This window comes from Myotis daubentonii, chromosome 10 (genome assembly GCF_963259705.1).
Source record: "Myotis daubentonii chromosome 10, mMyoDau2.1, whole genome shotgun sequence".
In the NCBI taxonomy this organism is placed as follows: Eukaryota; Metazoa; Chordata; class Mammalia; order Chiroptera; family Vespertilionidae; genus Myotis; species Myotis daubentonii.
The window spans coordinates 43,953,766-43,969,610 of NC_081849.1; the positions used below are offsets into that span (position 1 = coordinate 43,953,766).

The 15,845-nt window shown below is 41.2% G+C and overlaps 1 protein-coding gene across 3 annotated transcripts in view; it reads right to left on the reverse strand.

Annotated features, from left to right (window-relative positions):
• ABCB1 (ATP binding cassette subfamily B member 1) overlaps positions 1-15,845 on the reverse strand; it is an 80,124-nt gene that overhangs the window by 7,303 nt on the left and 56,976 nt on the right. For all 3 annotated transcript variants that reach the window (XM_059712205.1, XM_059712206.1, XM_059712207.1), the window contains 6 exons: positions 13,347-13,430; positions 10,385-10,588; positions 8,403-8,503; positions 6,667-6,807; positions 4,451-4,607; positions 3,442-3,639 (listed from right to left, as the gene is read on the reverse strand). In XM_059712205.1, the coding sequence (XP_059568188.1) occupies positions 3,442-3,639; positions 4,451-4,607; positions 6,667-6,807; positions 8,403-8,503; positions 10,385-10,588; positions 13,347-13,430 (885 nt within the window). The remainder of the gene's footprint in view (positions 1-3,441; positions 3,640-4,450; positions 4,608-6,666; positions 6,808-8,402; positions 8,504-10,384; positions 10,589-13,346; positions 13,431-15,845) is intronic.

Below are 15,845 nucleotides of genomic sequence, written 5' to 3' on the forward strand. Positions count from 1 at the left end.
GGTTGCAAAGATCAAAACATTTCTATATGTGACATGGCACCAGGGTTAAGTTAGGGTTTTTCAAAATGCTGACATGCTGAGCTCAAAAGGTTTGCCATCACTGCTATACATACAATTCTGTTGCTTCATTGTTCAACACTCCCCACAATTTAACCAAAACCATTTAAATGTATCAGTCCAGTGGTTCTCCAACTATAATTGGCATCAGAATCACCTGGGAAAATTGTGAAAACTAAAAGGCCAGGTCCTAACCTACTTGAATAAACCAGGTGGCTGTGTTGGTTACTAGCTCTCTAGGCCAGTGATGGCGAACCTATGACACGCGTGTCAGAGGTGACACGCGAACTCATTTTTTTTTTGGTTGATTTTTCTTTGTTAAATGGCATTTAAATATATAAAATAAATATCAAAAATATAAGTCTTTGTTTTACTATGGTTGCAAATATCAAAACATTTCTATATGTGACACGGCACCAGAGTTAAGTTAGGGTTTTTCAAAATGCTGACACGCCGAGCTCAAAAGGTTCGCCATCACTGCTTTAGGCCATTCTGATAGACACCATTTTGAGAACCACCACAAGGGTAATGTTCATGAGATTTCCTGAGCTCAGGATCAGGTCTTTTTGCAGTTCTTACGATCACAGATCAAATAATGCTCAAATCCCACATCCCCATTTTTACAAGGTAATGAGGACTAATTACTAATAACCACTGAGTTAAGGGTTACTAATTGGTATTCATAAACAAAACTTGGCACATGCACTAGTGTTTATTGGTGACACTTCCACTAAGTCTGGCTGCTATGTGCCACTTGGCAGTATTTCAGAGTTCTAGTGCAAATGCATAGGAGCAGATAAAGCAATAGATGAGGTCACTGCTTTCAGTGCATTATCAGTGTTGTCTTGAGATGGTTATTGTCCAACGCACTCAGCATTCATCACCATTTTATTCTGTGTCTGCTCTTCCATAAATCAAGGGACTGGAGGGTTAAAACTTATTTCCCAGACTCTCTTCTGGTTCTGGAAGTAACTGAGGTTCTACCACTGAGGAACCCTTTGCAAAATCTGCAAGGCAGAGGCCAATTCTCTTTATCAGCAGAGGTAAGCTTACACACATGTTCCAGCAGACGGAACTTTTTGCAAAAGGCACACTCTGATCTTATGTCTTCAAGTTTGGAGTAGCTGTGACAGTGGCATAATTTACGCAACTTCCTGGCCACAGGATCCCAGCCTGTGGTGCTGTGATTTGGCTGTCTTAGAGCACTTACTTTCTTCCACTTTTCCTTTCTACTTTTCCAGCTCTCTCAATGATTTTGTAAGCAGCTAATTGCTTTTATTAAATACTTATCTACTTGAAATACCTATAGCAGTTTCTGTTTCACATGCTGAATCATCACTGATATGATCCATGCTTTTAATTATGCTTCCCTTTTATTTCTGTATGTGTAGAATAATTAATTTCTTTACGTTCTTCTTGTTTAATTATTGTACTGTTTACCATTACTGTTGTTTTCAACTCAACTCTGTTATCGAGAGCTATTGCCATTAAAGTGACTATGAGTGCAGCAGTGAGGCCATAAGAAATTTTTTTGTCCTTCCTAAATGGGTTATAATAATAATAATAAAAGCATGAGAGGGTGGGGTGGCCAGGGAGAGATCAATGGGGCGGGGGGCGGGGAAGGTGATATATGTAATACTATATGTAATGCTTTCAACAATAAAGAATTAAAAAAGAATGCATGAGCACCACAACTCTGGTTAAACCCACTATTTCGGCCAAATGGGCCTATATGGACATAGGGAACAAATCACTTATCAACCACAGCTCACATGATCTCTTGCACCAAATGGCATCTGATTGACTGCTTACCCTCATACCCTTATGCAACCAGTTCTACTTATCCCTGAAGAACTGGTTCAAATTTATCTCCTTCTTTATTCTACCTCATGGAAGTATGTGCCCCATCTCTTCAGTTGAGGACAGACACCAGACCCTATAACTCATTAGAGCTCAACATTTAACACACAGCTTACTACATGTCCATTAAGGACCATCATCGGTGTCTGAGAGCTAGCATTTCCTCCTTTGATTGCCTCATTTGTCAGCGAGGTCTTCATTTAGAGTCCTTTGTTCAAACTTTAGCCACAAAATTGAAGCATGAAATCAGAATTCACAACAAAATATTAAAAAAGGTAATAAAAAATAAGAAACAAAGCTTATGTAGCCGCGAATGAATAGACTACGTAAAGGCATAACTGTCTTTGAATACAGTAAAACATACAACTGAGTAACCATGAATGCTATAGGGAAACAAAAATGCCCTGGTCTACAGGCTGAAAATTCTATTTTCATATCCGTCACTAATGCAAGTAGGGCCCATAGGGAGATGATGGGCATCAATCTGACTATATGGAACAGGTGTCCATTCTGGTTGGTCAGTGCCCTTACCATTCCAGTTGTTAAATATTTTTAATATCACCTGAGTGCAACCAATAATTAAATAACATCTTCATAATGAATTTTTCTTGCTGTAAATTCTATTCCTCCCTACTCTGATTTTCCCCCTTATTCTCCATTATAATTATTTAAAATTTTACTACTCTCTTCATGACTCCTAGCTCATCCCCAGTATCGAAGATAGTCCCTGACAGTTACTCAGCAAGGTTTGTTGAAAAATAAATATAACCATTCACTTATTCTATTAGTTCAAGAAACAAAAGGGAATCCCTCTACATTCTTTACCCATTTCCAAACTTGGGTGATCTTACTATTTTCCCCTCAGAAAATGCTGCAATGCCCTTTCTCCATCAACAGCTTTATCTCTCCCTCAGCCATAAAAATGCTCAAGATCTCCCCCCTCACCATTTCCCCTAGACTCCACCTCCCCACTCCAGCTGCTGTTCCTATAACCTTCCTTCTTCTTTGACCTTGATAGTCTATACCAGTCTCTGTTCCCCCTCCTAACCACAACTCAGCAACGCTCACCTGCTTCCAAGCACCACCTCTTCACTGAGAATATCTTACACTGCCAGAAGTAGCCCATTCATGGCCAAATCCTATATATTTTTACACTCTTCATCTTACTCTGCCTCTCCAATGCCTTTGTCATTGCTGACACCTTCCTCTTCTTGAAACACTCCCCATCCTTGGCTCGCACCTTCTCTCTCCTACCACCCCTATTCTATCTTTATGGCTCCTTAAATTTTTGCTGGATCTTCTCATGTAAGCTGAAACCCAAATGAGAGAAGTGAGGGGGCAGTGTTGAGAGAGAGGCTGGAGTTGTTGGCTGGGACAGATGATGAGCTGGGAGACCATATTGAGGATGTCAGAAATTAAGTGGGACTATTCTTTAAAGGTTTGAAACACTGTGGCTTACAGTGAAAAATTAAATGCATTTAGGTTTTTAGACGATGAAAAACTTCAAGTGAGTTGAGTACTCACCACTGTGCCGGCCAAGGGGTCGTAGAAGCGCTCTAGCAGCTGGACCACCGTGCTCTTCCCGCAGCCGCTGCTGCCCACCAGGGCCAGAGTCTGGCCCTTCTTCACCTCCAGGCTCAGCCCCTGCAGCACGGGCACGTCGGGTCGGGTCGGGTAGTTGAACACGACTTCATTAAATGTCACATTTCCTTCCAATGTATTCTAAAATCACAACCATACCATTAAGTTCCTTTGCTATAATCCTGGAAACACATTGTATGGCCAACCCCTTGAGCTCCAGGTGTCAAAGGTAGTGAACTTGTATTATAATTGGGTTTCATTTGTAACTGCTAGAATTTAATAAATACAATCTCAAAGAGTCAGTGTTTTTATAGCCTATATTGTTAATACAAAACAATGTGATAACTCAATCTGTTCCCCAGGAATAATCTACATATCACAAAACTTGGTTAACAAGATTTGCTTTTAAGTGGGCAGTATTCCTATCTCCCACTATCATACAAAAAGTATTGGATGTAAATATATATTATTAACATTTAAAAAATGAACCCAAGATCTAGAAAGTTTCATTTTATCATCAGCAAATTTTTAAAAGCACAGATTTTATCAGATTTCCTCTTAGAATACGTTCTCTCCCTTTTTTTAAAAAAAAATCCTTACCTGAGGACATACTGTTTTAGAGAGAGGAAGGGGGGAGGGAGGGAGAGAAGGAGAGAGCGGGAGAGAGAGAGAGAGAAAGAGAGAGAGAGAGAGAGAGAGAGAGAGAGAGAGAGAGAGAGAGAGAGAGAGAGAGGAACATCAGTGTAAAAGAAAAACATCAATCAGTTGCCTCCTGTATGCACTCCAACTGGGGATTGAACCCTCAACCTAGGTATGTGCCCTGACTTGGAATCAAACCTGCAGCCTTTTGGTGTATGAGACAACACTCTAACCAACTGAGCCACACTGGCCAGGGCTCCTTCCAGAATACTTTCATTCGTCAGTTAGGAGCAGATCTTATAATCAAACTCACCAGCTGTAGGCCTTCTGTGCTATAGCTGTCGATCAGGGGGGTCTTCTCAATTATCATGAGGATGTGGGCCGCTGACACTTTGGCTTTGGCATAATCAGGAGCAAATGAACTGACCTGCCCCACGGCCATGGCACCAAAGACAATAGCTGAAAATACCCTATAAAAAATAAAGACAAAATGTGTGCAAAGAATTGTAACTGCGAAGCTCGAAAGCTGGCACATTTACAACCAGAGAGCATAGCATCAAACAATTACAAAATAGAAAAACCACTTTTCTTTTTAAGGTCATGTAAGTGCAACAGGTTGACTGTAAAATGGCCCCATTTTTCATCTCTGTTCCTCATCTTCTTGCAATGTGACTTTGCAGCTTCTCCATTTAAGAAGGGGAATTTGTTTTCCTACCCTTTGAATCTGGGTTGGGCTTGTGACTTGCTTTGGTCAACAGGATGTGGTGGAAGTGACTGTTGCCAGTTCCAAGCCTATGACTCAGGGGGCCCTGTATGCTTTCTCTCGCTCTCTGTCTCTCTCTGCTTCTGAACTCTGCCATCACCACAAGCCCAGCCAGCCTGCTGGAGGACAAGGCACAGATGGAGGGAAGCGTGTGGGTCCCGGCCAACTAGCTCACAGCTCACTGCAGACACGGATCAGCATAGCTGAGCTCTGTTATGCCCAACCTACATCAGCAGAACTGTCCAGCTGACCCATAGACTTGTGGGCAAAAATCAATGCCTATCATTGTACACCACTGTAATGGCTAGCTGTTATGCAGCATTATTGTGGCAATCAATAATGGACACAGGCAGGGATGCTGGAATTGCATCAGTCTTAGAAAACCTATGAGCTGCACAGTAAGGAAAGAGCTCCTTACAGACCCAGGTAGCATGCTGCTCCCCAGATGCATTAAGCTTCTTCATCTATGACATGGGAACCATAACTGCTTCAAGTGGGGAAGGACTCTACAGGATATCTAGTCCAGCTCTCAGTGTTTATGCCCAGGCACTTCCCTACATTCGCTTCTATCTTCTGTTTTAGGAAGTAGCAAGTTTGATTAAGTCTACTGTTAAGTTTTTCAAATTGAAAAAAAAAATCTGTATCATTTTGCTTAAGATATCCTTCAAGTATAGGAATATTGTGGGGGAAAAGAGCAGCACAAGGTAAGAGCTGGAGAATTTCAGAAATGGCAAGGGAAAGCTAGATTAGGATTTTGGCTACACCACAGGTACAGGGCAGGAACTTTGCTTCTTTGATAACTTCTCATACTCTCAACGTTCCAGCTGCCTTCCCCTGCACACATTTATCAACATGCCTTTTGAAACAGTGCACCTGGAACTGACCTAAAACTTGGGAACCCTCCCAGATTAATACTGTGAGTCCCTCACTGCCTCTCCTCCAGAATCCAGACTCTCTGCCTCTAGCACACAGTGTCTAATCAAAGCCCCGATGCGAAAGATGCCTCTCCTGGCTGTGGTCATAAACAGCACCAGCGTATCACTTGTCAAATGGATATATTAAGTGGAAATATAGTTTTCCCAACTGGCAGCCTGAGAAAACTATAATGCATGTGTATGTCCATATCTACATAGAATGAACATCTTATACTAACGCATCATGTTGCCAAGCTTAGGCGATTCTGGTTTAAATGTAAAACTATATTCCTACCAGTGATTGCATGTTATCACAGGGCAGAATCTCACCCATCACCAAATCTAGACACTCATATACAAACTGCCTATCTAAGTAATTTATAATGAAGTTCAGGCCTGTGTCCCCACAACTGAGGTACAGTTTTCGGCATTCAAAGAGATGGAGCAAAAGTCCAAGTCTAGCTTTCCTTTGTCATTTCTGAAGTTCTCCAGCTCTTACCTTCTAACTCCTCTTCTTTATCAAAGAGGCCCAGATACTTGGTTCAGGGTTAGGCTTCCCCCCAAATGTCAAGGCCTTCTGGAAACCCCTTACTGAATCACCACCCCAACAAACCACAGACCCAGAAGGTCAAATGTGTGAGTCAGCACTTGGGGACAGGAAGTCACTGACTCCCCACATGAAAGAGGTGCTTCAGTGACAATACACGAAGACTCAGAGGCAAAATGACACCTGCTGAATCATGACAATCTGTTCCTGAGGCTTCACAGGAGAAGTTTTCCAGGCAGGCACGAAGCTTGTTCACCTACGCTTTATTTCTCGAGTCTAAGTGTAAATATTAATCCACTACTTACAAGAGCACATCCTCAAACTCCATCACCCGACGTGCCACCAAGTAGGCACCGAACCGGAAACAGGCAGCGTAGGAAAAGTACATCATTGCCTGGGTGAAGGAAAATGTGATTCCAAAGATGTGTGCTTTCTTCAAAGAGTTTCTGAAAAGAAGACATTTGGAAACTTACTTGGCTTTCATGTTTCAGTCCTTAAAACGTAACCTTTGATAGGTCAGTGGTGGGGCATGGAGGCAGGGCAGGCAATGATGGGTTTAGTTTCCAAACAGCGAATTTTGGTCCTCACTTTACCACTTGTGGGAATTTAGGAAACTGCCTAATCCCTGAGCTGCAGTCTTTATCCTATATAATCCTATATAATAAAAGCATAATATGTAAATCGACCGAACGGCCGAACAGTGGACAACCATCCGGGACCACTCTATGACACCCACTGGTGCCAGGCCAGCCAAGGCGGGTGCGATGCGATTGGTCAGGGGCCCGGCCATCACCCCATGATCGCCACAGAGGGAGGCCCATGAGGGAGGCCCAGGCTACCAACCGGCGGGCTGCGGCAGGTGGGTGGGGCCTCCCTCTGTGAGGGAAGCCTGGGTCCCGGCAGCCGGACAGAAGTCCGGTTCTCAGGTGCCAGAGGGAAGCTGGTGCCGGCAGCCAGGGGAAGAAAGGCCTACTCTTGCACGAATTTCATGCATTGGGCCTCTAGTCTTTAATGAAGGATTAACCACACTTCCAAGTGTTGAGGCTAAGTTAAAATAAGCCAAGGAAAACCTGAAGAGCCTGTTAGAGATTCATAAATGGAAGTTTCTTCCCCATTTCCCCTCCTCTTGGATATATAATGTATAACATATGTACACTATAGTAAACATTCATGCAACATACATTTATCCAACACCTACAAGCTGAAGGGACCATGAGGGGCAGCACAGAGGAATCAGGCACGTTCTTGCCACTGGGGACCCAGGAATCAAGTTGGATTAGAGTGTATGCAATGGAGGTACCTTATGAATAACATGCTATGGGGCGTTAGTGGTTTCACAAAGCAGTTTCCATTCATGCATTTTCTGAGTCACCTGGGACTGGGCAATGTGAAGGTAAGAGCAGGCCGACAAGTGGGCAGTCTTTTGGGCCTCTCCTCCTGCTTCAACCAGATCAACTCTGCTTCGATCTACTTCACATATTGGGATTTCAAATCATTTTCTCCCCAGGAAAACATAGGCTCTACTATCGTAAAAGAAAAGTTGGAAAACCCATTGATAAGGTGGAGCTCTCTCCCTTTCCCATAGAAGAAACGGGGACTCTGAGATTGGGCTTATTTATGCTTAGGTCACTTCTCAGAGCCCCCACTGGATGAGTTCATGAGGGGAAGAGCAGGCTTCCCTGGAACAGGGTCAAGAGAGGAAGAAAAGGCATCCTTTAAGATGCACCACCCCCTCATGTTCCACAGAGAAGTAATTTCCAACGAGGCAAATACTTGGGTCATTATCCACACTTGGCATCAGAGATTCATTCTCAGTATCCTCTCTCCCACCCCCTCCCATCAGGCACCTGTTCTTACAGGTTCTACCTCAGAGATGCCCCTGTCTTAGGTCAGCGTCTTGTGATTTCTCTCCTGCATAGTTGTAAGTACTGCCCAAACGGTTCCCTTCTCGTGGCTTCTCCACTTGTTCCCCACCTTCTAGGCCAAAGTAACCCTCCGGAAAAACACTCTGATGATCGAAACACTCTTCAGTGGTTATTACCTGTATGGTACCTGCAAACTCTGTGCATACATATATTCAAACTTCTGCTCCCGAGTCAAAGAAACAACAGTTCGGAAGTTTTCGATGGCTTCGGTAGCGATCTGTAACAGAGCACCCAGTCACCCAGGGGCACAGAGACAAACGAGGGCAGTTAGCTTGAATTCCATAAAAGAGAGAAAGAATATGTCATAGTAAAATTAACACTATTAACTTATTATGACCTATGAGCTTCTTCACTATGGAAAAGGATCCTAAGTAATTCATCAAATTGAGTTTTAGATCTGGAAGAGAGATCAGCTAACTCAATCTCCTCTTTGCAGAAAGAGAAGCTAAGGCTTAAGCCGATAAAGGCATTTACCTAAAGCCACACAGCTTTACAGTGGCAAAAGTCACCCGAGAACTCAGTATTTTACATCTACTGCAGTGCTGTTTCTTCTATGATAGTCAAATTTTAAGTTTATAGTAATTTTATATTTTTAATGTGATGTTCATATTTTCCTCTTTATATTTATTATTCATGACAACTGAATAATATTTGGAAAATATAAAAGAGGTGCAGAAAGTGATACAAAGTCACATATTGGTGTATTTTAGATATTAGCTTACATTTTTTTTCCCCTAAGCATGTACATATTTAACAAAATTGGGATACAATTCCATATTTGGCCTTATAACATTATTTTTTACCTTAACAAATATCAAGAGCACTTCCTAAGGTCATTGAATATACATTAATAATGGGATGTGTAATGGGCCACTTAATATCCCAGGCACTTAAGAATGCCTTTATTACTGAACAAGGTTTTCCATTCTTTTTTTAACTAAAAATAATGCTGTGATAATCATCCTTGTACATAAATGTTTGTCCATGTTTAATTTTTTCTTAGAAGTTCTTCAAAGTGAAATTCCTAGGTCAAAGAGAATAAACTAATTTGTAAATAAACATGGCACATATTATTAATTTGTTTTCCAGAGAGTTTCTATCATTTAATTATTAAAAATTTTCTTTTAAATTTCCATTATAATTGACATACAACATTATATTAGTTTTGGGTGTATATCATAGTGATTAGACATTTATGTAACTTATTAAGTGATCACCCTGATAAGTCTAGCACTCACCGGGCACCATTCATAGTTATTATAATATTATTGACTATATTCCCCATGTTGTACTTTACATCCCCGTGACTGTGTTTATAACTGGCAATTTGTACTTCTTAATTCTTTCACCTTTTTCACCCATTCCTTCACCCCCTTCCCATTTGGCAACCATCAGTTTATTCTCTGTATCTATGAGTTTGCTTCTCTTTTGTTTGCTCGTTTATTTTGTTCACTTATTTTGAAATTATATGTATTTGTCTGACTTATTTCACTTAGCATAAGACCCTCTAGGTCGTGGTCGGCAAACTGCAGCTCGCGACCCACATGTGGCTCTTTGGCCCCTTGAGTGTGGCTCTTCCTAAGCCTTAGGAGTACCCTAATTAAGTTACTAACAATGTACCTACCTGTATAGTTTAAGTTTAAAAAATTTGGCTCTCAAAAGAAATTTCAATAGCTGTACTGTTGATATTTGGCTCTGTTGACTAATGAGTTTGCCGACCACTGTGCTAGGTCAATCCATGCTGTCACAAATGGCAAGATTTCATTCTTGCTTATGGCTGAGTAGTGTTCCATTGTATCTATGTACCACCTCCCTCTTCTTTATCCAATCGCCTATCAATGAACACTTAGGTGCTTCCATATCCTGGCTATTATAAATACTGCAATGAGCATAGGGGTGCGTATATCATTTTGAATTAGTGTTTTGGATATCTTTGTATAAGAACCCAGAAGTGGAATCACTGCGTCATATAGTTCTATTTTTTATTGGTTGAGAACATTCTTCGAGCTTATGAGTAGTAATGAGTTATAGTAACAGAATAACACTGATTAGAATATTTTAATCTACTGAGGTAAGCAATTAATTTAGTTGAACTCACCCTCCCAGAACCTTCTAGCTCTTTCTTATCTTTTAGTGCATGTCCAGACAACATTTTCATTTCAACAACTCCTGCTATTGCAATGATGGGTACAATCGCTAAGAGTAAAAGTGTTAATTGCCAGCCATAAATTAAGGATATAACAATGCCTGTCCCAAGATTTGCTATATTCTGGGCAATTATAGCGAGTCTGGAACCTGTTGCCTGTAAAATAAACAAAACAAATTAGATGGACATTTTTACATTATCTTTAAAATCCATGCTTACATTTTCTTTAGGATTGTGATAATTCAGCCTCATGAAAACCTATTAGTTATCTTCTCAGTAATAACATAAAAAATAACGGTTTACTTGGTTTGTAAAATGAAGATTTTCATGACTTCACAATAAATACTGAAAGTACAGGATCAATAATACAGAATTCAATTTCATATTTCTATTTCTTCTGATGTTTCAATACCAAGATAATTTCCATTAATCAAACCACGATCACTAAAGTGAGCTCTGCAAATTAACAAGATAAAAGAGTCTGACAATTATATTAAACTGGGAATGTTGGAAATTTCCAATGTTAACTGCAGAATTACTTATAACATTTGTCATTATTAAGAATATTCAAATGTATGTTGGCATATGTGAGATGCTTATTGTGTGCAATTTAATCTGCATTTGATTTGGAAAAAATACAGAGAGCTGAAAGTTATGGAATTTAATTCAGGATATTAAGCAGACTTCAGATCCTTCTGTTTGAATGCCTGGGAGAGCCTGAAGCATGACTTTCAGTAGCGTGCAGGGATTTGCAACTCTTAGACCAGGAGTCAAACTAGACGGTCAATTCCATCTACCATTCCATACTTCCCTTCCTCTACCCTGGAAACCCCCTGTGCCCGAGAGCTATTCCACATTCCTCTTCTGGCCCCCAGATCTGCTTTGTCTGGAAATGGCTATGCTCTTTCCCACCCTCAGAATTTCCCCTGCTTGAGTAGGGCTGGTCGCAGGTAAAGATTATGGTGGAGTACAGTCCAGGGTGGTCACTGCCACTTCTGTGACTTTGGACAAATTTCTCCCAACCCCGAAATGAACAGGTGCATTAATAACTAAAACTTCTCTTAGTTATGAATTTTAGGACAGAATCCTTTATAAGACCCCCTTCCCCAATATCGACTCTCTAAACCCATTCAACACTTATGTGATAAAACAATAGACCAGTAATTAGGGGAAAAGGTTGCTACAACTACCAGTAGCCTCTATACTTTAAATTGCGTACCAGGGAACTGCCTTGGGGCTGAAAGGGACAGCATAAATAACAGAACATTTATTTGTATTTGATGTCGTCATTGAGCTTCTATCAAAGGGGTGCTTAGCTAAATTGGGTATAAGTCAAAGAATGGAGTGGCCTTCCATGCCAGCTCTCTCTGTATTTATACATTTTTAATTCAAAAGTCAGAAGTTACGAGCCGATCAAGGATTCTCTCACACGAGGAGAGAGCTGCGTACAGGAAGGATGTAGAATGCTCCTGTTCTCAGCATTTACAGGTCCTGCTCAGAGCTCATTCCCACAGCAGACGGCTGAGAGAAGCACTGAGAACCTCCCCCCAGTGCGGGGCCCATGAGTTATCCGGGCACACCTTTCACACTTATAAATATTTAGCTTTGGATGTTAGTCAAGGCCACAGAAATAAGTAACAGGGGTCAACGATGACAAATTCTTCTTTTATATAGTTCATGAAAGATGAACTAAAAGATCTAGAACCTGCAAGCTGGGGGTGGGGGGGAGGGTTGTGGGAGGAGATTAAGCCCCTTGGTTTAATTTAATTTCAAAACATAGGGCTGAGAGGAGGTAACACTCCAAACACCACCGTCCAAGTGTGAAGCAAGGGAAGAAAAATGCTTCATCACTTGAAACGCACGAAGCCCCCTCGCAATCTCTCCACTGTACCCCCATGTATTTGTATCTCACTTCCTCACCTACTCATTTTTCTCCTCACCTTTTCCTGTTCTTCCCTCTCCTGCTATTTATTTCCTCCTCAAAACACCATCATAATGCTTGAAATCCAGTTTCAAAGTATTTGTGCTTTCTCAATAAAAGCTTTTTTTGTTGTTGCTATAAACAGTTGTAGTTGTAGAAGAATTGTCACCTCATCCATAAATCAAAATGTCCTGGTTCAAGTTTCTAGTTATATCAATTAAAGAGATTCATACAGCAGCAAAATGTAGCTTTATAGTCAGATAATGTTCCTTCTATCCTGGCTTTAATTTTTTAATGTGCTTCCAATGCATTTCTTTCAAGCTTTTTTAAAGGTTTTCTTCCCTCTCCTCTGAATGCAGTGCCTCAAACTTTCTTTTTCTTATTTTTTAAAATATATTTTTATTGATTTCAGAGAGGAAAGGAGAGGGAGAGATAGAAACACAATGAGGGAGAATCATTGATCAGCTGCCTCCTGCATGCCCCGCACTGGGGATGGAGCCCGCAAACACAGGCAATGTGCCCTTGACTGGAATTGAACCTGGGACCCTTCAGTCAGCAGGCTGACGCTCTATCCACTGAGCCAAACCAGCTATGGCCCCCAAACTTTCTTATAGCAACTACATACATTCATTTTTTTTTCTGGAGGCAATTAAAATTTTGTCAATTGAACATTAAAACAGACTGATTCCTGTGTGATATGCTGATAAATACCTTTGCTAAATAATCATCTTTCCACGTGTATACTGTTAACAGCATCAACAAGATAGCAAATAACAAAAGAAAGCTTTTAAGTTATCTATACACTAAACAGTATATGATGTTTAAATACTTAACATTTTTGTTATCAGGCACATGATATACTGTGTAGGTTATATGTTTATTTAACATTTTCTTAAATATAATGGGAACTAACACCGGAAATGAGGAAATTAGTTTCATGCTGAGATTCAAAGTGGCCAGGGAGACAAACACCCACAGGAAGGAGGCACGTACCCCTTTGACTTGAGCAGCGTCATTGGCCAGCCTGGTCGTCAATGCTCCAGTGGTGTTTTTGGGGTCATCAAACCAGCTCACATCCTGTGGCACAGAAATGGTTTTATTCTCTTAAAGCCCAAAGACGCTTAGCTCCAAAGACAATGAGAGGGTCTGTTCTGTTTATCATTTATATCGCCTGCATTGAGCACTCAGGATTTGACACTCAATAGAGAAGAAAAGGGACTTAGCAGACCAACACATAAATGTGTCAAATTTTTTTGAATGCCTAATTTGTTCCAAAGATGATTTCTAAGTGTTCAATCAATACAGTATTGAACAACAACAACAAAAAGACAAAGTTGCTGCCTTCAGGAAACCTGAATTCTAGAGGTGAAAGCTACAAACAAATAAATATATACCATGCCAGGTGGTAATAATGCTATGAAAAAAACAGAGCAGTAAGAAGGATAAAAGTGAGGAAAGGTGCTATTTTATAGGCAGGGAGGTGACAGAGAAGGCCTCTCCAAGGTGCTATTTGAGAAGAGATCTGCATGAAGAGAAGAAAGAGAATTTCCGAGAGAAGGAAGAAATAGCATGTGCAAAGGCCCTGTGGCAAAGGCGTACTTGATCTGCTCATGCACAAACAAGAATGTCCGAAGGGCTGCCACTAGTCTTAAAAGCACCTTTGTGTGCATTTGTAAAAGTTGCCTCTTCCTCTAGAAAGATTTCCTTTCTTAGTTGTCTCTCCCACTCCTCCACTCTCATATTCAGAGAGTCAGTGCATATATTGACTATGTGCATATATCGAAAAATATGTGAAGCTGTGGGTGATGAGGTCTGAGAGGTAGTGGGGGGGGGGGGCACACCTTGTGTGACCTTCCAGTCAACTGCCAAGATTCCAGATTTTTACCCTGAGAGATATGGGAAGCTTTCAGTAGGTTTTGGGCAGAGATTTGTGATCTGATTTTATTGTAGAAGAATGACTCTGGTTCTTGGGAGATGAACCTACTGGACTGAGATAAGGATGGAGGTGGCGAGACCAGTTAGAAGGCTATTGTAATATTAAACAGAAAAGAAAGGAGTCAAGGATGACGCTAAGAATTTTAGCCTGAACAACTGGTGGAATGAAGCTGCTGTTTATTAATATGGAGGAAGACAAGACAAGGAATGGGCCCTGTGGGGAGGGGAGAGTCTAAAATTCAATTCTGGAAAAAGTATGAAATGTTTATTAGATGGCCAAACAGAGAAGCTGAAGAGCAGTTAGGTAACTATTGTTCAGGGCAAAATAAACGAATTAGATTTTTAAAAACTCACCAAAAGAAATCTAGACTAAAAACTCACATTCAATGTAAAATAGGATTTTCTTTGTAAAACCACTTACGTTTTTAAATACACAAATATGAAAAAGATTGTATGCTTGAGGTATACATTTATGTCTGTTACAAAAATAACTATGGTCCTAAAAAGTTATCTGAACTGGTGATTTGCATTAAAGCAGTATCTCTCATTCCCCTCCACCCCCCCGCCCAAAGAATTAAGAAAAAACAGCATTATAACTTATTCTAGCACGTGTCAACTTGCTTTGTAAAGCAAGCCCCCAGCTGCCTCCCGCACTAGAACTTAACTTCCTTGAAGATGGGGTCCATTCAGGTTTGAATGACTTATAAAATACTAAGTATTGTAAGCGGAAGGCACTTAAATGTATGATGACTGGATTTCATAATTTATGGAGAGAGCATTACACAAACCATCTGCTCACCTTTCAAAGTGTACTGGACCTAGGAGTTGGCCTAGGGGTCGAGGAGGTAACGCGGCATTTGGCCCTGGACCAGGGTCAGCCTCGAGCCAAAGAGGAATCTCTGCTATCAAAACCTGACTGAGGGTCCTAAGTCAGGGCCCTCCATCGAACAGTGTTCTGTCGCTCATTAGATTCAGCCCTGGCTCTGTCGGTCACTAGCGAGCAAGTCTGATAACTCGGTCTTCTTTTAAAGTGGCATTGAGTGGTAGGAGTGAGAAAGCATGGAGGAACCAAAGCGAATATCACCCAGGAATTCTAAGACAGCACACAGATGATTCTCAGGCAGGTTCCAGTGCCCCGGCATCTCGGGGGCATCCTTTTACTCACTGGTAAATGACTAGTGGAAAATTACATTACAAAGTCACACGCAAAATGTTCATGATGGTTATTAAAGAAACTTTCCTGTTTGAACTGGACTTCTTCGGGCTACATTCCTCGAATCTCCTGACCCCTTTCCCCAGGAAAACATCACCTCTATCAGTTAGGGTTCTGAAGGAGTAAAATGCGAGCGCCATTAAATTAAGACATTATCAGCTAGTAACACTGCAGCTTAAATTAGTCCATCAGTCCCAGCAAAGGAACGGGGCAGTGAAGAAATGGGCGTGGGGTGCATTGTGCCTTGTGGGAAGCAAGAGGGCATCCCTTGCTGAGAAGAAACACCAGTCCCCTGGGTTTCCCAGGGGAAAGAAGGAAAGAGAGAGGAGAGGGAGGAGGGGGAC